Here is a 22,366-nt window from a genome sequence, read left to right on the forward strand (position 1 = left end):
AAATGGAAACAAAGTCTTTGTAAATAGGGAGGAATGGAGGGGTTGAAGGGAGGGCAGGGGAAGCGGGAAAAATAATAACCAAGCGAGATTATGTAAAGGTGCAAATTTCAAATAATGAATGTCATTATACTGTATACCTAAAATGGACCAATAAAATAAAATTTAAAAAAAAGAAATTAAACTGATAGCATGAGTAGCAAGTGACAAACCTAAGCAAAACAACATAAGACACATGTAACAGCAATGCTAAGGACTAAGGGGCTGGAATAATTTTTTAAAATACTTCAAAAAATCTAATAAGTATTTAATTTTTGTGTTTTGGATTTCAAAGTAGACTAATATCTAGAAATTATTTTAATCTCACTTATGAAGAAAATGACAAAAATATTATTTATACAACCTAAATTACGCTTAAATTTGTTGTAATTACATGAGAAATCCATATGCACTACTGAAATATTCCAGAAGAAAACAAAACTCCCACAGTCTCAATTGCCAAGAAAAAAAAATCACTATTAAAAACCCTGGTGTTTCTTCAACCAACATAGAAAAGTTTTATTTAGGCAAGAACATCAATAGATGCTAAATGTAGGTCAGTAAATTTGATGAGGAACAATATATTTATACAAACTCTAATGATTGCCCTACAGATAAATAATAGTAAAATGAAACAGTAATTATACAATGGAGAAACTATTCAACACCCTAACCAACCTACTAAAATGAGCATACTGAAAAAAAGGGCAAACAAATATCATGTGTCTCAAATGGCAGAAAGACATCCATTACTTATCTAATATTCCAGCAAAAAATGCAGACTCTGAACATGAAGAAACCTTACACAAACTTAAATTGACCACTACATGATTACCCTGTCAATGTCATGAAAGACAGAGAAAGGCTAAGGAAACTTTTCAGATTAAAGGACACTAAAGCTGGGTGTGGTGGCATATGGTTGGTTAACCAGCTTGGGCCAGAAACATCAGTAACACAAACGTGTAGTCAATTATGCAAGCATATTAAGGAAATGTAAATTCGAAAGCTAACTTTCAGTCAGGCATGGTGACTCATGCCTGTAATCCCAACACTCAAGAGGCTGAGGCAGGAGGAACTGCATGAGTTTGAAGCCAGCCTATGCTACATAGTGAGTTCAAGGCCAGCCTAGACTCCACAGCAAGATCGTGTCTCAAAACAAAACAAAACAAAACCCTACATGCAAGCTGTAATCCTGGACTGGCTATGTGTGTGTGGGGGGGGGGGGGTAATTGGAGCAACTGATAACTAAAATATGAACTACAAACTAGATAAAAGTACTCACTTTGGCAACACATATACTAAAACTACATAAAAGTATCAGATGGATGCTAAATTTTCTAGGCTTAATAAGCATTCTAGTTACATAAGAAAACACCCTTGTTCTTAGGAAATGAATACATAAATATTAAGAGAAATAAAGGCCCAAGTATATACAACCTACTCTCAAATGCTTCAGGAAAAAATGTCTATAGACAATAATAAAGTAAATGTGGCAAAACGTTACAAAAAGGGTAATATAGATAAAGAGTATATGGGAGTTCTTTGTATTAGTCAAGTTAGTTTTCTGTGACTTTTTTTTTTTTTCAGTACTGGGGATCGAACTCAGGACCTTGTACTTGGATGGCAAGTGCAGTGCCACTGAGCTGCATCCCAGGCCTAGTTTTCTGCAACTTTAAAATTATTTCAAAACAAAAAGTTACAACAAAAACTTTGCTTTTTAAGGCATTCCTCAACATATGTATATATTTGCATTTTTTTAGCTAAAAAATGGAATCATCAGTTTGATATACCAATTACTTAGTTTTGAAGGCCCTCCCAAGTATCTGTGAACACTGTTCAAAAAAATAATTGTTTTTAGGTAAATAGGTGTCTGTTATTCTCCATCCAGGGAAACGCCCACACACACCATAAATAGCTTTCCCACTAGAATTTCCTTACCAGTCAGCTAATTAAGAGAGATTAAGATGGAGAAGTGGCTCTCCAACACTTTCCTAATTTCTAAGTCCCATCTGTACTTTCTTCAAATAAATTATGAGACTTCCCTATAGCCCTCTTAACAAATCCTTTACTTAAGATAGCTAAAGCTGATGTCTATTTCTCACGTTGAAAGGAACCCTAAAATAGTAGGTTTTTGAGAGGTGGAAAAAAACAATGAGATCTATCAAGGTAGCAATCTTACTCCTCTCTCTATCCTTAGTGCCAAGAAAATAGTAGCTACTCAAATCCATCTTTTCTCAGCTGGGGATTTAGCTCAGTGGTTCCGCCTCCTGCCACCTGCCTTGCAACCACAAAGATCAGAGTTCAATACCCAGCACCAACACCCTCCCCCCCCAAAAAATTCATCTTTTCTTTAGCTTTTGAAAATATTGTTTTGTTGGAGGCTTTACAGTTTAAATCTGTGTCAATTCAACCAATTAAACATCTCTGTTTAAAGAGAACCAGCAAATCTGGGTGTGGTGGCCCATGCCTGTAATCCCAGCACCCAGGAGACTGAGGCAGGAGGATCACTGAGTTTCAGGCCAGTCTAGACTACCATATTGAGTTCAAGGCCAGCCTGCACTAAGCAGCAAGATGGGGGGGGGGGGGCTGAGTTAAAGCTACATCTAGATAGATTCCACATGGATGAGCATTGTTGTGTATTAGACCAACCTCAGGCCCCCAGCAATTTACGGCACCTAGAGCACAATCCTAACCAAATTAGTCACATCAAGAAATTTCCCATTTTCTTTCACTTCATTACAAAGAAAATGTGTTTTCAAATTTCTGAAAACAGGAATTTGACTTTGACATACAAAGCAAGATAAAAAAAAGAATTTCATCATGTTTCACTGTAAACTCAAATAGAAACTTACATTTATTAGTCTATTAAATAAGAAAATAAAAATATTAGAGAAGGGCATATACATTCTTATCTGAGAACCTTTGAAAAAGAGAAGCTTGTTTTCCTTACAATAAATATCCTAAATAGTAATGGCTGTTTTCACCACATTCCTCACTTTTTTGCCAAAAACAACTGACACTAGGCTTGACTTTATTCTTAGACAAAACAGTGATAAAAATGAAAAAAACATACTTAACTTTTTTTTTGGTACTGGGGATTGAACTCGGGTCCTTACACTTGCAAGGCAAGCAGCGGAACCGCTAAACTAAATCCCTGGCCCCATACTCAACTTTCAAACTTAAGTAAATTTAAAATAATTCTTCAGGGTAAATTCTACTTACATTTTTAAATATAAATTGTTTTTAAGGTAGGGGTGGTGGGAGGACATGGGGAAAGGGAAGAATGGAAAGGAAAAATTACGAGAAAAGAAAAAAAAATGGAAACAAAGTATGTAAATAGGGAAGGGTGCACAGGTAATGGGGAAAAAATAAGAACCAAGATACATCAGGTACAGGTACAAGCACCCAATGATAAATGTAAATGTATTGTATACCTAAAACGGACCAATAAAAGAATTTAAGCAAAAAATAAATTGTTTTTAAATAATCTCTGAAAAGACAAGTCAACATACATTTTTTTAATTTTAAAGTTTTTACTAGGATGTTAGACAACATAATTGTGTTAATTTTATGTAACATATAAATACCACACATCAAAACTCAATCCCATTGATGGGATTAATATGAGAAAATGGAAAAATAGGAACAAAATCTTTGTAAATAGGGAGGGACTGGAGGGGTTGAAGGGAGGGCTAGGGAAGGGTAAAAAATAAGAACCAAGAGAGACTATGTAAAGGTGCAAATTTCCAATGATGAATGTCATTATATTGTATACCTAAAATGTACCAATGATTAGAATGAATAATCGATAATGTAAAATAGGAAGAAAAGGTCCAAAGGGGTAGGGGTAGTGGGAGGGGCAGGGGAAAGGAAAGAAGGGAAAGGAAAAAATGATGAGAAATGGAAAAAATGGAAATTAAGTCTTTGTAAATAGGGAAGGGTGGAGGGCGTGAAGGGAGGGCTAGGAATGGGGAAAAAATAAGAACCAAGATGCATTATGTAAAGGTACAATTCCCAATGAGAAATGTAATTGTGTTGTAAACCTACAATGTACCAATAAAACAATTTAATACAAAAAAAAAACCAAACCCTCAATCCCATTGTCATATCCTAGCTTTCTGCTATAGGCCCTAAATGCTGCAACTACATTGGCTATGACAAAGGTATGACTACTCAGTATTATTTTTCTCAGTAATAAATTTCAGGACTAAGAGTACTGTAATTCTTCCCTTGGATTAGCTCTAAATTAAGCAATCTAAAATATGTTAGGAAATTACTGTACCTCTTCAATTGTAAAAACACAATAAAGAAAGCTACAAAGACGATTTTCTTTCTCATATATTTCTTACACCCAGATTTCATACTTTAGTTTTAAGATGCAAAAACCAGTATTTTAATTTAAAATGATGCATAACTAGTTGATTATTTACTAATTATTATGTTACTATTCACTCATTAAAAGACAATGTTTTTGATGACCTCTTAATACTTCAAAAATTAATTCTTTGTTGTCCTGTTGGATTAAAAATCTTTAACATTTCAAAGAGCTAGTTTGGGGCCGGAGATTTAGCTCAGTGGTTCCGGCGCCTGCCTTGCAAGCGCAAGGTCCTGAGTTCGATCCCAGGTACCAAAAAAAACTGACACTCAAAGAGCTAGTTTGATCCCCCATACAAAAAAACCCCCAAAACCCTAAGTGAGACTTCAAAAAAAACTGTGAAATTCACCTAACAATAAAGAAATGGCTTTCTTAAATCACCTAAAACTAAGATTTGGCTTAGGACTTGTCCAGGAGGAGCCAAGCATGGTAGCACATGCCTGTAATCACAGCACTCTGGAAGTTGACTGAGGCAGGAGGACTGCTGTGATTTGGAAGCCAGCCTGAGCTACATAGTGAGTTCAAGGCCAGCCTGAACTAATAGCGAGACTGTCTCACAAAAAAGATGAATTGTCTAGGAGGGAAAAAAGAACTGATTTTCATAGCCAGTGAAAATGTAACAACTGTTTCCTGATTGTGGTTTAAGTAAAAAGTATCTTAGTTACAAAAAAATAAAAACTATAGAAAAAAAGAAAAAATTGTATCCTTAAAGACACAAATAGGAGCGAATTAACTTAGCCTGTGTCACCACCATCCCCTGCTGGTACTACAGATCAAACCAGGGCCTCCAGCATGCCAGTTAAGTGCTCCACCACTGAGTGGTGTCCTCACCCTCACCCCTGAGGCCCACCCCACCCCTGCTTTTTATTTTGAGATATTAAGTTGCCCAGGCTTTCTCAAACTTTTCATCCTCGTGAGTAGCTGGGATTATATGTGTGCCACCACACCCAGCATCATCTGATTTTTAATGTGGCACTTAGCATAGGACTGTACAATAATAATTTTCTTGCCATGTAATATGGTTAATTTTCACCGTTATAAAATATTCACTGTTGACTAGCAATAGCTGTATTTTTAAATGCCGTGTACTTCATATTGCAGAAAGCAATTTTCAACCACAAATGTTTTTCTGTGTTACACAAATTTTTATTTTTAATTTTTGGTACCCAGGATTGAACTCAGGTCCTCGCACTTGTGCAGCAGGCGGCGAAACCACTAAGCTAAATCCCCAACCCCTACACACATTTTTAGGGTTCATTAAGGGAAAAAAAGGTCCTCTCATTATAGCTACATCACAAAACAATAAAGTTGAACCATTGTAATTTTGAACCCAGCCTAAAAGCTAGTTACAGTCATACAGCAATACTTCAAATAGATCCTGTTTATTACTTGCCCAGTAACTCAGAAAGTAATCCTATACTCAGTAGTAAATTGTCTCATAGAACACACGTATCGAAAATTTATTCTAACACATAACAAGGAATAACCCCTAATCACCCTGAATATTTGAGGTGTACATGTGTTCAAATAGAAGCTTTAAATTTAACAAATAATTCAGCAACTTTCATTTAAGAATAAATCCTTTAAAAATATCCTTGAAGAAAACTGCATACTAATATTCCTAAGGCAGTCATTTTTTTTTTTTTTTTTTGGTACCAGGGATCGAACTCTGGTCCTTGTGCTTGCGCAGCAGGCGGCAAGACCACTGAGCTAAATCCCCAGCCCAAGGCAGTCTTCATAGGTCTTCAAAGTTCTGCTGGTTTTACACATTTTAAATACAATAAGGTAGTATACACGTATATCCCAGCAGTAAACTCCAGAAAAGCAGAGCTGTTAGGACTTACTTAATGGACTTTTAAAAATAAAACTGCAGGTTTTTGTAAGAGATTAGTGCATTAAAAAAATGAGTACATCAATCTTAGAAATTTAGATGCCAGTTTAAAAAATTACAATTTGGCCTAAGATCACTAAAGTATGTATTGAGGGGAGGAAATTCTCCTCATTTATTAATTGGTTTTTGTCTCTACCTTGTTGTTTTTAGATCCAGTAAATCCAAAGCTTACTGTGGTATATACATGGCAAAAAATCTCTGCCTGGAAGCTGTAAGGAAACCAGACAAGGCAAATTATAGGAGAGTTATCAGAGTCCAATAAAGTTGAATGCAAATAGAGACCTGTAAAGGTTCTAAACTTAAAACAGAGATCAAAGAGATCCTTTAATTTACACTGACAAAAGCTGAGTGTGATCAAAATGTCTCTAAAACTGCAGGGGATTTAGCTCAGTGGTTTCATTGCCTCCCTTGGAAGCACAAGGACCCAAGTTCGATCCTGGTACCAAAAAAAAAAAGTCTCTAAAACTAAAATTTACTCTCCAATTACATTACGGTGTTCTACAAATCCACTTAAACAGATAAACAAGTAATCCTTCAAACTTAGCTATTCTAAGAACAAAGACTATCTGACTAGTTTTCCCTCAAGGGACCAAATGTTTCTAAACTTCCTGGGAACAATTACATATAACCTTTTAATAAATTTGACTCCATGATGCTAATTTAAAACATGTATAGTCAATTGATTTTTACCAACAGTTAAACTCCTTTTTAAAATTTTTTGAGGCAGGGTATCCCTTTGTAGTTCAGGCTGGCCTTGAACTCACTATGTATCCCAGGCTATAGTCAACTGATTTTTTAAAAAAAATTTATAAAGTGAAACAAAGCACAATAGCTTTTTAAATTTTTTTCATTTTATAGAAAACAAAACATCAAAATGAACAACACAAACAAACCCAAAACAACGAATAAGTCAGTATGAAGAAAGCTGATAAACTTAAGGAAGCTTTTCTTACCATTTCTAACCTGGTATTTTTTGTTCAAAGCTAAGTCCAAATACTTCGTGTCTAGGCCTAACCAAGGTCACTATCAAGAAAACTATGAGCACAGACAGTTTCTCTCCTATGGCTAAATAAATGAAATTTATAAGACTACCCTGATCTCATACATTAGTTTCAAAAAGCAACGTGCTTCTGTACCACAGATCTTAACCTACAGCCCATAGAATAAATGCACAGCAGTTACACAGCAGTGAAGGATCTATATTTGTCTACTTAAAAGTGTAACATGAGCATTGACTCCAAGTTCCTATACGATCTCCCACCACCCACCAACATTTCACTACATAATAAAATGTCAATATTTCTGAGTAAGGTTGTATGTTCACTCTTCAAGGATGGAGCTCACTAGAATGCAGAACATCCCTAAGCCAGTTATTTCTATAATAATTTTATAGAATAGAATCTTATCATCAACTAGTTCCTATATTCATCCTATGAAGTAAATTCTGCTCTAAAATATTTACAATGGAATAAGAGAATCATGATAGGGTGTGTGGTCTCCAATCTTTTAAGTACCATTGGGTTGACAGGCATCTTTCAGTTGTTCCACAATCAGAAGGGACAGTAATGGCATTTAATGACCCACTTATATCTCACTGCTTGGTACAGCCCCAAAAGACCGCCTCCCACTATAGAAATGAATTCTAATTATTCCACTTTTGAAAATACAGTTACATGACACCTGACACCATTTAACTTTCAGTATCAGTCCATAAGATTCAGAAAAAAACATAAAACTGATTCAAGACCATATTATGGTAATGATTGTATTTAAGGTGTATTAAAACAGACTAAGTTCCACAATCCCCTAATAGGTAAATTGGCATGTTAGGTAGGAGTGGGGGTGAGGAATCAAGAAACAAAGCCTTACTTCTTACTTACATAATGATAGTATGCTGTAAGACAAATTTAAAAGGCAGCAAAACATACAGCTTCACTTTACCAGACACACAATCAACTTTGAATTTCTTAAGGAAAGCTTTAAATACACGGGGAAAACTGATGCAAAATATACTGGAAAGGATAGCATCTTTATTCTCAAGTGAAGTAACAGGTTTAGGCTCGTTTGTACAGCTCCCTAAAATTTACGGGGAAACAATACAAAAACCAAAATTGGTCGAGAGTTGGATGAGAAATGTTTCACGCTAGGTTAAAACATCCAATCATATAAAACAGGTTACACTTATACTCTTACACGATTTTTAAATCTATACTGACATATTGAATAGATCATGCTTGAATTAAACCCAACATAAACTATTATTGGTACTTGAGTATTTTTTATAATGTTTAAGAGCATCCATCCTGATCACTGAAATTTCCAAGGCTACCTGGGTGTTTTTATTTTTTTCAAAAGTGTTGTCGTTGTATCTGGCTCTCAGGAAAAATAAAATAAACTAAAAACATAATATTGTAATGTGCAGTAAAATCAGCGCATTTTTGTAAATGGCGCGAGCAAAGAAAAAAAGCGTTGTCTTTTCATGTAAACATAATAAGCCTGTAATATGCTGCAGACAAACGCACTGCATGGGGTGTGGAGGACCCGAGCTGATTAGATTACCACAACATCAGCCTGGGGCCGCCATTTTTAGAATCTGTAAAGGACAAAAGAGGGAAATTACAGTTTTTACTCCCATCTCTGAAATTAAAGGAGAAACAGGACCACTGTCCAGTTAGCTATTGATGTCTCCAGCCTAGAGTTGAGGGCACTTCGCTTGATTCTCTTCAAGGTCTTCAGAACTCCAAGCCCTTACCTCATTCACATCTCTAAAAGGTGAATAAAATAGGCAACACGAGATTTACTCTGTAGCTAACTGTAGCGATTCGCTTGGACTTTACATTGTATCATTCCCGAGAGCGAGCCCGGCCGGGACGGATACGCAGAACTGAGGCCAATAAGAGCGAGCGCTCTGGATTGCTTTCTCTCCCTCCTCCCCAGTCCAGCACAGGGAACCGTTTGTCTGCTGCCAGTGTTTGTGCCAGTCCTTTGGTCCAAATAAGCTTTTCTGCAATGAGCCACACTGTGGATTCTGGGGCTCCGACAGCAAAGCAAGAGGAGTGGGGGTGGAGACTGCGAAGGCTGGGTGCTGGGGTGACCACCACGGGGGCGGGTTCGCCCTCTCCGGGCGAGGATGGGGAGCTGTCTCGCTCCCCCACAAAGAGAGATGCCCAGGCCGTCCTTCTGCCCCACTTCGTATCTGCGAGGACCTTATGCCAGGCACTGCCAATCGGGAAATGGGAGGAGAAAAGGGGGCCTGTCCGGCTTTTCAGCACCTGAACCAGACACAGCTGAGAAAGGGGCCCGCTGGCAGCTCCCGGGCCTCGGAGACGCGAGCCCCGCCGCCGGCCCGCGCTCCCTCCGCACCGCGGCCCCGGGAGGCAGGCGCCCACCCCAACCCCCGCTCGCAGGGGTTGAACTGCCAGTTCCCCCTTCCACCACCCCAAAACCCGCCATAATGCTCCGTGTCTGGGACAGGCACGGGACAGGGCAGCCCGATGGACGCGAGCACCTTCCGGGCCGGGCGCGGACGCCCAGAGTCTGCGTCCTCTCGCCTGCGAGGGATAACGACGCGGCGCCCCCTCCCCGAACCCCGACACTACCGACTCCCACGGGCGCGACATGCACTGACCTGGGGTGTTCACACACCAGACGCCCGGACCCCGTTATCTGCTCGGTCCCCCAGAAGTGTCTCGGCACCTCGGCGACCCGGCGACCCCCCGACAGCAGCCACTGCGGACGCGGGACCGGTTCCACACACACCCTCCCCACACAGCAGCGCGAAGCCTCTTCTCCCGGAGCCGGGGTCGGGGAGGGCGCGCCCAGGCGGTCCACGGGAAAGCAGGGGCGACGGCGAGGCTGCTCCGAGTGTCTGTGCCCCCTCGGTGGCCGCTCCCCGACTCCGGCTCGGTCTCCGACTCGGCCCCCTGCGCCCGCTCAGTGTCACTGCTTCTCGCTCTGGGAAAATGGCGGCGGCGGCGGCGGCCGCGGCGGCGGCGGCGGCGGCGGCGGCGGCGACGGCGGCGGCCGCGGCGGCGGCGGCGGCGGCAAGTGCACGGGGCCCGCCCGCCCCGCTCCGCAGGGGCAGGGGGGAGGGGACGAAGTCGCCCGCCGCCATTTTGCTTGTGGGCTGCCGCCCGCCGTTTCCATTCCGCCGAGGCGCAAAGACTAACAAACTGGAGACAGGGAGATGGACACGCTCCGTCTTTTTCACAGCAGGTGCACTGAACAATTCACCGAAGGTTTGGGGGGGTCGGCGCTTTTGGTTCTCCCCGAGTGGCCCTCAAGTCTGGATCGGTGAGCGTGGGCATGCTACGTCCCGGAGCAGAAGGGTGACAGTGGGGCCTGGGCGCGACCCCCGCCGTCCTCCCCAGAAAGCGGTGCACTTTCTCCCACCCCAAGACGACCTCCCCAGGGGTGCCCCCCGCCCCCACCGGGCCTCCAGCGCGGGGTGAACCCGGCCGGGCGTCACTCGACGCCCACTGGGGGCCGGGGCGGCTCCACTGCGCAGGCTCCAGGCCCCGGATAAAAGCGGAGCTAGCGAGCGCGGCGCCGTCTCATGGAGGAGCGAGAAACGGAAGAGGTCGGGGGGAGAAGCAGCTGGGGAAACACAGCCATCGTCCGTGCCGCCTCCCTGCCACCGTGTTTCGCGGTAAACGCTGCTGTTGCCGTCGGTGCAGCCGCTGTCGCTGCCTCCTATACTTGTCTTGGCCCCGGGGAAGGAGTTACCCTTCGCGGGACAGTGTGCGGGGCGGGGAGCGGGAATTCCTTTATGTGGCGGTGATTAAACGAGGGAGGGGCAGGGAGACGGTTATCTGAAAGAAAACTGGGGGGTAGGCCAAAGAATAAAACGAGGGTTTCCCCCACTAAAGTGACATGGCTATTCTGGCTCTTGTTTTCCGGGTCGCTCCCCGAAATGGCGGTTTCCGTCTTCTTGCCCCACAGCGACCCTGGGCGCTTGGTAAACTGAATGGGGAGAGGCAGAGGCAGTCGTGGCAGCGAATCGGCGCTTGAGGTAGTCTGTCGGGCGCGTCGTGATTGGCTAGCGATGACCTCATGCTGCAGCAGCGGGTGGGGCCAAAACCGTCGGGGGAGGCTGTTGCAAAGGCAGAGAGGGAGAAGTGACGATGGTGCTCGTTGCCGCCGCGGCCGGTATGGAACCCGAGCAGTGGCGATGGGAATCGCAAGGCTCTTCCCTCACCATTTCCTCCTGTCCCTGCGCGAGGTGAGGGCCCTGGCTCGGCCTCTGCAAGACTCTGGGGCGCTGGCGCGGACGAGGAGACACGATGGCTCCTGTGACTTTTGTAACTGCGTCAGGGCAAGATGGCGCTGGGTCTCCTTGGGGCGCGGGGGGAGCGGCACGTCCGCCGCCGCCGCAGCGCATGTGACCGGCTGCATTCCTGTGGGGTTTGGCTGCGGCCCAGGCCGGGGCGGGGGAGGGGAGGGCCGGGGCGGGGCGGTCGCGGCCCGAAGAGGAAGAGCCGACTGGCGAGCGCTCTGTCCCCGCGGGGAAGCCCCCCGGGACGCGCCCGTCAAGGGTGGCTACTGTGGGTGCAGGAGGAGGTTGGCGCTCCGTTTCCTGACGGCCTCCTTGCAAAGTGCGCTCACGTAAGGTGGCGGGGGACCCCCCAGTGTGTTCCCAGGCCACCCGACACCTGGCGAGAAGAGGCTGGCTCTGGGGCGCATTGTCCGGAGGCAGGACCGATTGTTTTCTGGGGAAGCCTGAACATTCTCAGGTCCGAATAGAAAAATACAGTATTCCCAAAGTTTGGAGGCAAGTGTAAAGGTATAAATAACACCCAGGAACATTTTTAAAATTTTTTTTCTAAAAAGATCCAAGCCGTCGAAGACAGTGCCCATCTGAATATAGGACCCTTTTCAAATTTCCTGTACCTTCCTTTAAAAGTCCCATTTTCAGTACCCTCGTCTGTATTTCCTGTAAGAATGCGAAATCTTACCGGTGGGAATTGCTTTTTTTTTTTTTTTTTTTTTTAAATACAGCCATCAGTAATTCAGAATAAAAGCTGCTAGTGTTTTCGTCTACATGAAATTGTAAGGGCGTTTTCAATACTTTCTGTTGGCTTTCTGTCGCTCTTATTACGGTTTTCTATAATAAAACATGAAACTATAATAACTTTTGGTAAATATTATTCAGTAAGGTTCCTGAGCCATTATAAAGTATATATGAAGTTTTTGAAACTTTGCATTGTTGAAGATGTTTTGTATTTCGTGATTTCCACTTGGCCATATGATTAGTGAATAATAGACAAAAATCAGAGGAGATTTAAAGACCTTACCTTGAAAGGCATTGAAAATGAGTTATTCATACATTTTCAGCTAAAATCTGTCTTGTTTCTTGACAAAATGTTCTTTGTGTGTTCGTTTCTTTGTTTTTTGGCTTTTTGAGACAGAATCTTGCTCTGTAGTTCAGGCTGGCCTTGAACTCACTGTGTGCACCAGGCTGGCCTCGGACTTGAATCTTCCTGTCTCAGCCTCCCCAGTGCTGAGATTGCAGGCCTGTACCACCACACCCTGCTTGACTAAGTACTGTTTGATGCTAGGAAGAAATACCTATTGTACCTACAAATGAGTTTAACCTGGATCCAAGACTGATGTTTCCTTTAGTTTTAGGGCAGTTAGTTTTAGTTTTAGGGCTGTTTAGTTTAGGTTGTTTCCTTTAGTTGCAGGGCTCTGGTAGTTTGACAAGATTGCATTTTTAATTCATTTGTATATCTTTAAATTTTTATTAGTTTTTGTGGATTCTTTTCAGTCACTAACTGAACATGGCTGAGTTGGAAAGCCCCTGACTTGTAAATAGTTACTTAGTACAAAGAATTTAACATTCAAAGATTTTTTTTCTTCTTTGCTCACGCTGCAAAAATGGACACATTGTACAAGAACTTTGGAGTGATTTTAAGGGTTACTTTGTTACGTGTGTGTTCCTACTCCCTTTCTTTGCTCAGAGCAACTTCTCTTGCAAGGAGAGGGATCTAAATACAAAACCGGGAGATTATGAAGCAATTTTCGGAATGTTCGTAACCTCCCTCTGCCTTACAGGGAAGAGGCCATTTTCTAGACTAATGAAAAATAAATCTTTTATGTTTTTAATCAGCATGTATCCTCATTGTACCTAATTGCCAGATCCATGAGCTTCATAAACTCTTAGCTTTTCTATGATATTTATTTGTTTGTTTGTTTGTTTATTTATTTATTTATTTTGGGGTGCCTGGGATCCAGGCAGGCAGCAGAACCACTGAGCTAAATCCCTGCCCCCTATGATATTTTAAATACTACTTGAGATTACCTTTCTTTGCCTTTTTGCATTGTATGTTCTCCCTGGGCAGTCTCATTTGTGCCTATTCCATTATCCCTCCATTTTTCACCTTCATCTTAGCAGTACTAGCTTCAGAGCTGCAAATGCAATGTTAAGGTTTACAAGGGACATGGGCTTCCTGATTTCTGATTCCTGAGCTCATAAAAAATACTAAACTTGGTATTGATTCCTAAGAACTGTCTTCACTCATTTCCTCAAAAGATTATTTGAGTAAATTGTACCATAGCCTTCCTTATTCCTGTTCAAGTCATCGCCTTGTAGAATGCAGGAATCTTACGGAGTCCATGTATCATGCATATACCATCTGAAGGGTACCGTACTATTTCATCACCTTTGTGCCTTTGCCCCACTGTCTAGAGTGTCCCTTCCCCCTTCTGGATAGCACAGCTTTAGTCTTTTCCCTGCCTCCTAAAACTTTTCTTAAATAAATCCCTACACTCAAAATACTTTGAGCCACTCGTTACATTGACAACCCAGTCATTAGTGACTGTCTATAGGCATTGGAGTGGACCTTTCTTGATAAGATCACTTTCAAAAGAGCTCTTTTAGCCAGGTGCAATTCATGCCTATAATCCCAGGAGGCTGAGGCAGAAGGATTGCAAATTCCAGCCCAGCCTGAGTAATTTAGACCCTATCTAAAATAAAAATGGGTAGTGATGTAGTTCAGTGAGAAGACCCTGGCTGGGTTTGATCCCTGGTGCTGCAAACATGCTCTCCTGACCACCAGAGTTTGAATAAGAGGAAAAGATAATTCAGGGGGAAGTTAGGTAGGGAACCCCTAATGGGCCAGAGAATTCTGCAAAAAGACAAAAAGGAAAAAAAACCCCAAACTGGACTATTTGGAGGTATCCATCAATATTTCTTAGATCTAGAGGATGGCTTCATGCATACGCTTCAACAGTATATAAAAACTAATGATTAAATGGCTCCTTAATGTGTCTTAAGATTCATCAAGGTATATAGCATTACTTGCTTTTATATTAGAGGGCACAACTTCTGTGACCTCAAGTTTAGTTAGGTCAATTTAAGAATAAGACTGGGTCAACCTCTGGTACCTGTTTGTTTTATGTATAATGAAATAGGCATTCCAGTAATAAGTCTTATTAATGTATATAATACAAAACAAATAAAACACCTTATGAGTCAAGTTTAAACATTGATTACCCGTTGTCTGCTCTTAAAACTTAGTATATCTTAGGCTGGGGATTAGGTTCAGTGGTTCCACCGCCTGCCTCAAAAATGCAAGGTCCCTTGATCTCTGGTATCAAAACAAAACAAAACAAACTTAGTATATCTTTGAATAGTCATGTGTATTTGTCATTTGACGTATCTGCTGGAACTTGAGTTAGGAAAACATTCTGACTTGCTGTGTGACTCACTGAATTTAGTTTTTACATGAAAATTTTCTCTATCCCACCCATGACATTTAATGTCCTGTAAATTGAGAAGAATAAACTGATTCATACCTGAAAATGGTTTGAACTGAAATCAGTAAATTTTCATTAAAATGTTATGGTTGAACATAGATGGCCTGATTAGGTTAACTTTTCTTTTTTTTTTTTGCACCGGGGAATCAAATTCGGGACCTTGTGCTTGCGAGGCAGGTGCTGGAGCCACTGAGCTAAATCCCTGGTCCCTGATTAGGTTAACTTATAGAGAAATGTATTAAATGTTAACCAGCTTTTCCTGGGTATGATGTTAGGTAACACTAATCATGAAATACTCATTTGCAGATAGTGTTAAAGATACTAAATAATTCAAGCATTGTAGATACCTTAAATGAATTTGATTATTTCTCTTATGAAGATAATAAATTTATTTAATTCAAGTTTGGAACTCTTTCAGTATGGAATTTCATCTGGAAATGAGAGAAAATGAGTAACATACTGCTCCTACATACATGAAGCGAGTAGAAAGGCAGGAAAATCGTGAGAGACCTCACAGTTCTTGCCATTCTTACTTGAGACTTCAGTGTCTCTAAACAAAATGTATTATTAAGTTAACCACAGACATGGTAAAAGCACTCTTCAGTATCCTGCATAAATTTTGAATAGCCACTGTAAAAATGAAGCCAGAGAGGAAGGGTTGTAAGATGTCTTGGAGGTTCTTTATTTGCTTGGAGAGGTGAATGTAGCGCAAACAGAATTTCTAAATGTACCAAGTTCATCAACTGTCCTTATTTAGAGATTGTGGTTGTGTTCTTCTGTTGTTGTTTTGTTTTATAAGGAAGAGTATTTCAGTGGCATTTTTCCTTCTATGCTTATGTTTGTCATGAGCACTGAAGTATGCAGAGTTTATCGTTGCATTTGTATTTTGAGTTTGGGAGGCTTTTTGTTTTTGTTTTTCCTGTCCTTGGCATTGAACCCAGGGCATTTGCACTGAGCTATATCCCAGCATTCCCCCAGCCCCAAACCCAAACATCCTTTTTTGATTTTTGTTTTTATGGTTTTGGTACTGGGGATTGAACTCAGGTCCTGGAGCTTGTGCAGCAGGCGGTGAAACCACTGAACTAAATCCCCGGCCCCAAACACCCTTTTTTGAGACAGGATCTTGCTAAATCCTTAAATTGCCCACATTGGGCTCAAACTTGCAACGTCCCTGACTCAAATTCTCAACAGTGCTGGGGTTACAGGTGTGTGCCACCACACCCAGCTGAGTTTTGGAGTTTGTATTTGCTCCGCTAGTGTAAGTACATTAGAAAACAGCATTGTCTTTTTGAAATACAGAATGTACCTTCAATCAACAACTTTTACACAAACCAGTTTTTGTATCATTTAAATTGGTTATTAACCTGTGATAAATGATATTTCATACATCTTGAACCCAAATTGCTGAATAATATAGGAATTTATTTCTTGAGATTATCACTTTAATATTCTTTGTCCTCAAGAGATTGTTTTTTGATAACTTTTTTTTTGGTACCAGGGGTCGAACTCGGGTTCTTGCGCTTGTGAGGCAGGCGGGCGAAATCACTGAGCTAAATCCCCAACCCCAAGAGATTGTTTTTGAAAGTGCCCTCCCAAAATACACTTATATCTATGCCTCAGATTTAAACTGTATTCTGGTTTTCCCCCAATATTGCATAAATTTGTCCCCTACTTGGGACAGATTGAAACTGCAGCCCTAATTTCAGTCAACAAACACATAACCTAATTCCTTTACATTTTTAATTTAAAGCCTTTATATGTAAATGTTTATTAGCTATTTTCTCCCATCCTTTATTCTGCCTCTTTAAAGTTCTCTTTTCATGCTACTTCCACTTCCTTATGTATATCTTGGTGCATTGCTGACAGTTAACATCAAAGAAAGATCACTGGTTAATAGGTGAGATATAATAATTTAAGTACGGACTTAGAATAGCAAGAGTTTTTGTTTTATAGCAAGGTATGCCATATTGGTCATTGGTGATGCTAGTTTAGAGAGAATGGGGAGGAATTTTTTTGGAAGTCTTGATTTTTAGGAGAACAGAAATTCTTAACTGCTAGTGTGGCTCCCCCTCAAAATGCTGAATACCCAAAACTGTTTGATCCTCATATACTCTTTTTGGGGGGGGGGGGGTACCAGGGATTGCAGGCGGCGGAATCACTGAGCTAAATCCCCGGTCCCTTCTTGTATAATCTTTCCCAAGGTGGCAGAGCAGTGATTTCAACACCTGTCTCCCTTACCTCACCAATGTTCATAATCTTTGCTCCAGTTTCACTGGCTCAGTGAGGAGACTTACTCTTTCTCTATGCTGGGGATGCATCAGGGCTCTACCTCAGCCTGAAGACTTGCTTTGACATGCAGCACAGAAGAGGGAAGCGCTTTGTTTTAAAACTTACCCACCTTCAGTTGGGGAGAATGACAGACCCTTAGGCCCTTGTAATATAATAAAGAGGGTATATAATATAATAAAGGGGGTATATAAGATATTACAGAAACATCCATGCTTGTTGCCTGGGTATAGAGAAAAGAAAAGCTTACTTTCAAAAAAAATAATTGTTAGCAGTTTGGTAGTCTTCAGAGCCAGAAGAAAAAGCTGAGAAGATATAATCTTAATGTAGACAAAACTAGCCAGAAAGCCAGTATCTTGTCCACATGATAGACCAAGGGGAAGGAATTTGGTTGATGGTTCGTTTATTTGTATGAGTCTGGCTAGCAGTAAAAGAAACTGATTCTGCAGTGCCCAGAAATGATAAATAGCATTTTAAAGTGCTTTCTAAAAAAATCTAAATGATTCTGAGCAAAAACGAGTGGTTTTTTTATTTTAGAATTTATTTTTAAACCTGAGTTTTTGGTTATTTACATAACTCTAGGTTCTCTCAGGAAACAAAATCAGTTCTTTTTTTGTGTTTTTTGTTTGTTTGTTTGTTTGTTTTTTGGTACCGCAGATCAAACTTGGGATCTGGCACTTGCAAGGCAGGTGCTGGAACCACTGAGCTAAATCCCAGGCCCAGTTCTGAAAATTGTGAAAACTATGTACTGTTAACTCTCAAACCAAACTTTCTACCACCAATGATTTCATATCTAAGGGGCAAAGTAACATGAATGATTGGTGAACATACAGGACATAGTTCTAGCACTGTCATCTCTGAATTTGGAGAAGTTTCTACTGATTTATAGAACATTTGAATTCTTAAACACTAGGTTAGAACTTCACTATTCAAAATGTGTAAGTCTGTCCTTTTTACATTTAAAAATCAATTCTCCCTAGACTTATTTATACCTCTGTGTCATATATCTACACATTGTGCTGTTGTCTGGCCTCTGTTGTATTTTGACTTTATGGCTTTAAGGTTAAGAGAGAACTTGTTCTTCAAGTTTAGTCTTATCTCTGGTACTTAAATTTTTCGTGAAGGAAGGCTGTGCTAAGATGACAGTCCGTTCCTGAGGAAAATTTACTTTGAATAAGAAAGAAACAAACATCAAATTAGATTTTGTTTTTAAATTCTGTAATAGAAACTTGAAAAGACAGCTGAAATATTCACTAGTCTCAGGTTCAAATGATGACAGTACCATGATAGTCTAGGCCAGTGATGGCAAACCTTGTAGAGTTTTCCATGGTAACAAACCAGCTGTATGCTATGAGTTTGCCACCCATGGCTCTCTCCTCGGTCCTAAACACAGCTTGTCTGCTTATACAATAGACATTTTTGTAACTACTCTCTTTGTGTGTTCCCACTTATTGACCAGTTAAAAAACAGATAGGAAAGCCGGCATGGTGGCACATGTATGCAATCCCGGAAGGATCACCTGAGTTTGAGGCCAGCTTGGGCTACGTAGCAAGTTCAAGGCCAGCCTCAACTACCTAGTGAGACCCTGTCTCAAAAACAAAGAACAAATGGGAATAAAAAGAATAAGGGGACACATTTTCCCTCTCTTGCTGGAGATCAAACCTAGAGTCTTGAGCATACCTGGCATGCACTTATACTACTGAACTATACACCTGTCTCCCAACACTGAATTTTAAGGGGAAAATAACATGTGGTCCTTCTCTTTCTTTAATATATAAAATTCTGTACATGGCTAGTGTTTTGTTTTTAGAATTAACGTTTCTGGGTAGGGAATGTTAATGCACACCTGTAATTCGTGTACTTTGGGAGGCTGAGGCAGGGAGGTTGAAAGTTGCAGTCCCACCTGGCCAACTCTGTGAAACCCTGTTTCAAGATTAAAAAATGGCTGGGGTTGTAGCTCATTGAGAACGCTCTGGGTTCAATCTCCAGTACCACATACACACAACGCACGTGCAAGTTTACTGCTTTTACTACTTTTTCTTTCTAAGGTATAGGCTTACAGATGAGTTTTTTACAGCAAGCGTGTAGTGCCAGAAAGTAGTTTTTAAAGAGGAATGTGGTAATAAGGGAAATGCTTGAGCTGTATATTTTAACTAACAGAATACAGACTGAAAACAGTATAATCTCAATTTGTCAGAAACCTAGGAATCTTTGTCAGTCTTTTAGCACTGTGACCGTCACATTCCTGTTGTCTGTTCTTGACTTTTTATTTCTTGGTCTACGTATCCTCTGTCTTCCCCACTGCCACCACTGTAGTTCACACTTAGCATAGAATAGTCAAGTCACTCTAAATATTTGCCAAATAAATGAGTTTTTATATGTATGTATGCAGTATCTTCTAGCCTACCCTGGCTTTAATCGTCCCTTTCATATTCATCTGTCACACTTCAAAGTGATTTCGCTGGAATATAAATCTGTTATGACATAGTTGCAGTCTTTTAAGAACTCCATGATCTTTGGGAAGACAAAACCAGCTCTGATCTGGCTTCTGCTTCCCACCCTACCCCTGCCCCGCCCCATCAAAAATCTAAATTGCTAATCTAGTTGCTTTTTTTCTTTTGCTCCTACTTATTTCTTTCAGTTCCCCCAAACTACCTTATGTTCTCATACCTCCTTTCCTGTGTACACACTATTGTCTTTTCAGGGAGTCCCTGTTTCCCTTGTGAACGTACCCTTCAGTTTTAGTGCATTTCCTCTATGAAGCTTTCTCTGAGCCTATCCCAAGAAGTTCGTTCTTTTTTTTTTTTTTTTCATTGTTCTTTATAGTCCCGTGTACCTTGTACCTCACTCATAGCACTTACTGCAATTTGTTATTTAGAATCTCCTTCCCGGGGATTTAACCCAGTGGTTCCGCCGCCTACCTTGCAAGCACAAGGTCCCGAGTTTGATCCCAGGTACCGAAACAAAAAATACCACAGTGTAGAATCTCCTCACCCTGCTGAATGAGCCCCTGAAGGACAGAGTGTGTAACTTGTATAATCTTTGTTGGATAAAGAGATTCATTTTATTCCTGAATGCACAGTGCCTGCATTAGTGCCTAGGACATAGTATATGCTAAAGTAATTCTTGGATTGGGTCTTTTCTCTTTAATATAAGCATAAATCTGTAGAATAGCTGCTAAATTTAGATTCTAAAGAAAAAAAGGTTACAGATGTATTTTTCTTGTCAAAAGTTAACATGAAATGGTTAGTGATTTATGCCCAAGAATAATCATCTCTGTTCTAAAAATAATACAAGAAAATAATTGGATATCTATTCCTATGGGTTTTATCAGGCACAGTTATTGTGAAAGACTAGTAATCTCGGAGAACACAACCTGCTACTCGTGTCCATCCACTGCAGATAAAACCTCAAAAAAGTGTTAAATTAGCTGGTCATGGTGGCACACATTGGTAATCCTAGTACTCTGGGAGGCTGAGGCAGGAGGATCATGTGTTCAAGCCAAGCCTAGGCAATTCAGCAAGACTCCTTTCAAAATTAAAAAAAAAAGACAGAAGGTAGCCCTATGTCAATACCCTGGCAATCCCCCAGAACCAAGAAAAAAATAATGGTACTATGTTGGACAAATGGAAAATGCTGCTTTTCTGATTTGACTGCCTTTCCTGGTTACGTAAATTTGGAGGGAATCCCTGAAAATAAACTTTAACATGATTAGTTCAGAACACCATTAGTTTTCTAAGCAGTTCAATGGCCCTATTAACAAAATGGCATTTCAGGTAGATTCCGGCTTATTTCAAAAGAATATATTTATCTTATAAATATATGGCTGGCAAGGGACAGAGATTTAGCTCAGTGGTTCCACCACCTGCCTCACAGGCGAAATGGCCCGAGTTTGATCCCTGACACCAAAAAAAAAGAAAAAAGAAAGGTGGCAATACATAGATGTTTAACCATGTGCAGGAATACTCCTAGATTCTAAAGAAGTGTTCATCCCAAAACAGCTGTAGTAAAAATGTGTCTCTGAACAGAAAATTATTTGGCTTCAAATGTGAACTGTTTACAATCAACAGTCAATTATGTTCATCTGTTTTTATAAAGTTGAGTCCATTAAGGTGCTGACTACTGAGTGGTGGCAATAGCAGGAGCAAGTTTCTATTCTTTGAGAGGATGTAGGGTAAAAGTCACTTCTGACATTTGCAACAATCTGTTGTTTTATTTTGTTGTAACATGCCAACAAATTTCTTCAAAGTTGTACTTGGTACTACATAAACAACTAGTAGCACTATAACAATACATTTAATTCTCAAGGCAGAATTTAGTTGGTCATCCATTTGTAACAGCTCAGTTTATCACTGAAAGCAAATCCCTAAAGGCTGACAGTTGAAAGTCATGTTCCAAGCCTTTAGGAGGTTCTAGGAGGTGCCATGAATAGTTATATCCTAGTGCACTCAACTCACAGTGTTTAGGACCCTGATGTCCCCAGGAATGTGTGGCAAACTTAAAGCTTTAACACTAATTTCTAATTTTGGTATCATGTTTTGTTTGTGGTTTTTGTTTAGTTGGGGTTTTGTTTTTTGTTTTTATTTAGGTAACCGGGGATCAAGCTCAGGACCTTGGGCTTACAAGGCAGGTGGCGGAACCACTGAGCTAAATCCCTGGCCCTTTTGATTGATTGATTGATTGATTTTGGTACCGGGGAATCAAACTCAGGACCTTGCCGCCTGCAAGGCAGGCAGGGCACCACTGAGCTAAATCCCCGGCCCTTTCCTCAAAAGCACGAGGTCCTGAGTTTGATCCCCATACCAGAAAAAAAAATTGAATCTTAACTGGGCATGGTGGTGCACACCTTTAATCTCAGCACTCAGGAGGCTGAGGCAGGAGGATCCCACAAGTTCAAGGCCAGCCTGGGCTACATAGTTCAAGTCCCAAAACAAAGACTAGTAAGTAAGTAGATCCTAAGAAATTTAAGGTTTTTTGAGCCAAGACTATAGGGCTCCATTTCTCATATTTACACAGAAAAA

The 22,366-nt window shown here is 40.9% G+C and overlaps 2 protein-coding genes across 11 annotated transcripts in view; one reads left to right on the forward strand and one right to left on the reverse strand.

Moving 5' to 3' along the window:
* Window positions 1-10,113, reverse strand: part of Kmt2e (lysine methyltransferase 2E (inactive)) — a 105,004-nt gene extending 94,891 nt beyond the window's left edge. For 4 of the 7 annotated variants that reach the window (XM_087206510.1, XM_087206504.1, XM_087206511.1 and 1 more), the window contains exon 1: window positions 9,931-10,113. The gene's annotated coding sequence lies outside the window, so the exon portion shown is untranslated. The remainder of the gene's footprint in view (window positions 1-9,930) is intronic. The other 3 variants (XM_087206506.1, XM_087206505.1, XM_087206507.1) reach the window with 1 other exon arrangement.
* LOC147829299 (uncharacterized) overlaps window positions 5,579-22,366 on the forward strand; it is a 52,703-nt gene continuing 35,915 nt past the window's right edge. For 2 of the 4 annotated variants that reach the window (XM_087206529.1, XM_087206530.1), the window contains exon 1: window positions 5,579-11,523. In XM_087206529.1, coding sequence (XP_087062655.1) covers window positions 9,433-10,470 — 1,038 coding nt within the window. In that variant the 5' untranslated portion in view covers window positions 5,579-9,432 and the 3' untranslated portion in view covers window positions 10,471-11,523. The remainder of the gene's footprint in view (window positions 11,524-22,366) is intronic. The other 2 variants (XM_087206532.1, XM_087206531.1) reach the window with 1 other exon arrangement.

Source organism: Heterocephalus glaber, unplaced genomic scaffold, assembly GCF_053883595.1.
Source record: "Heterocephalus glaber isolate CG9 unplaced genomic scaffold, H.glaber_assembly_v1.0 deba00000676, whole genome shotgun sequence".
Classification (NCBI taxonomy): Eukaryota; Metazoa; Chordata; class Mammalia; order Rodentia; family Bathyergidae; genus Heterocephalus; species Heterocephalus glaber.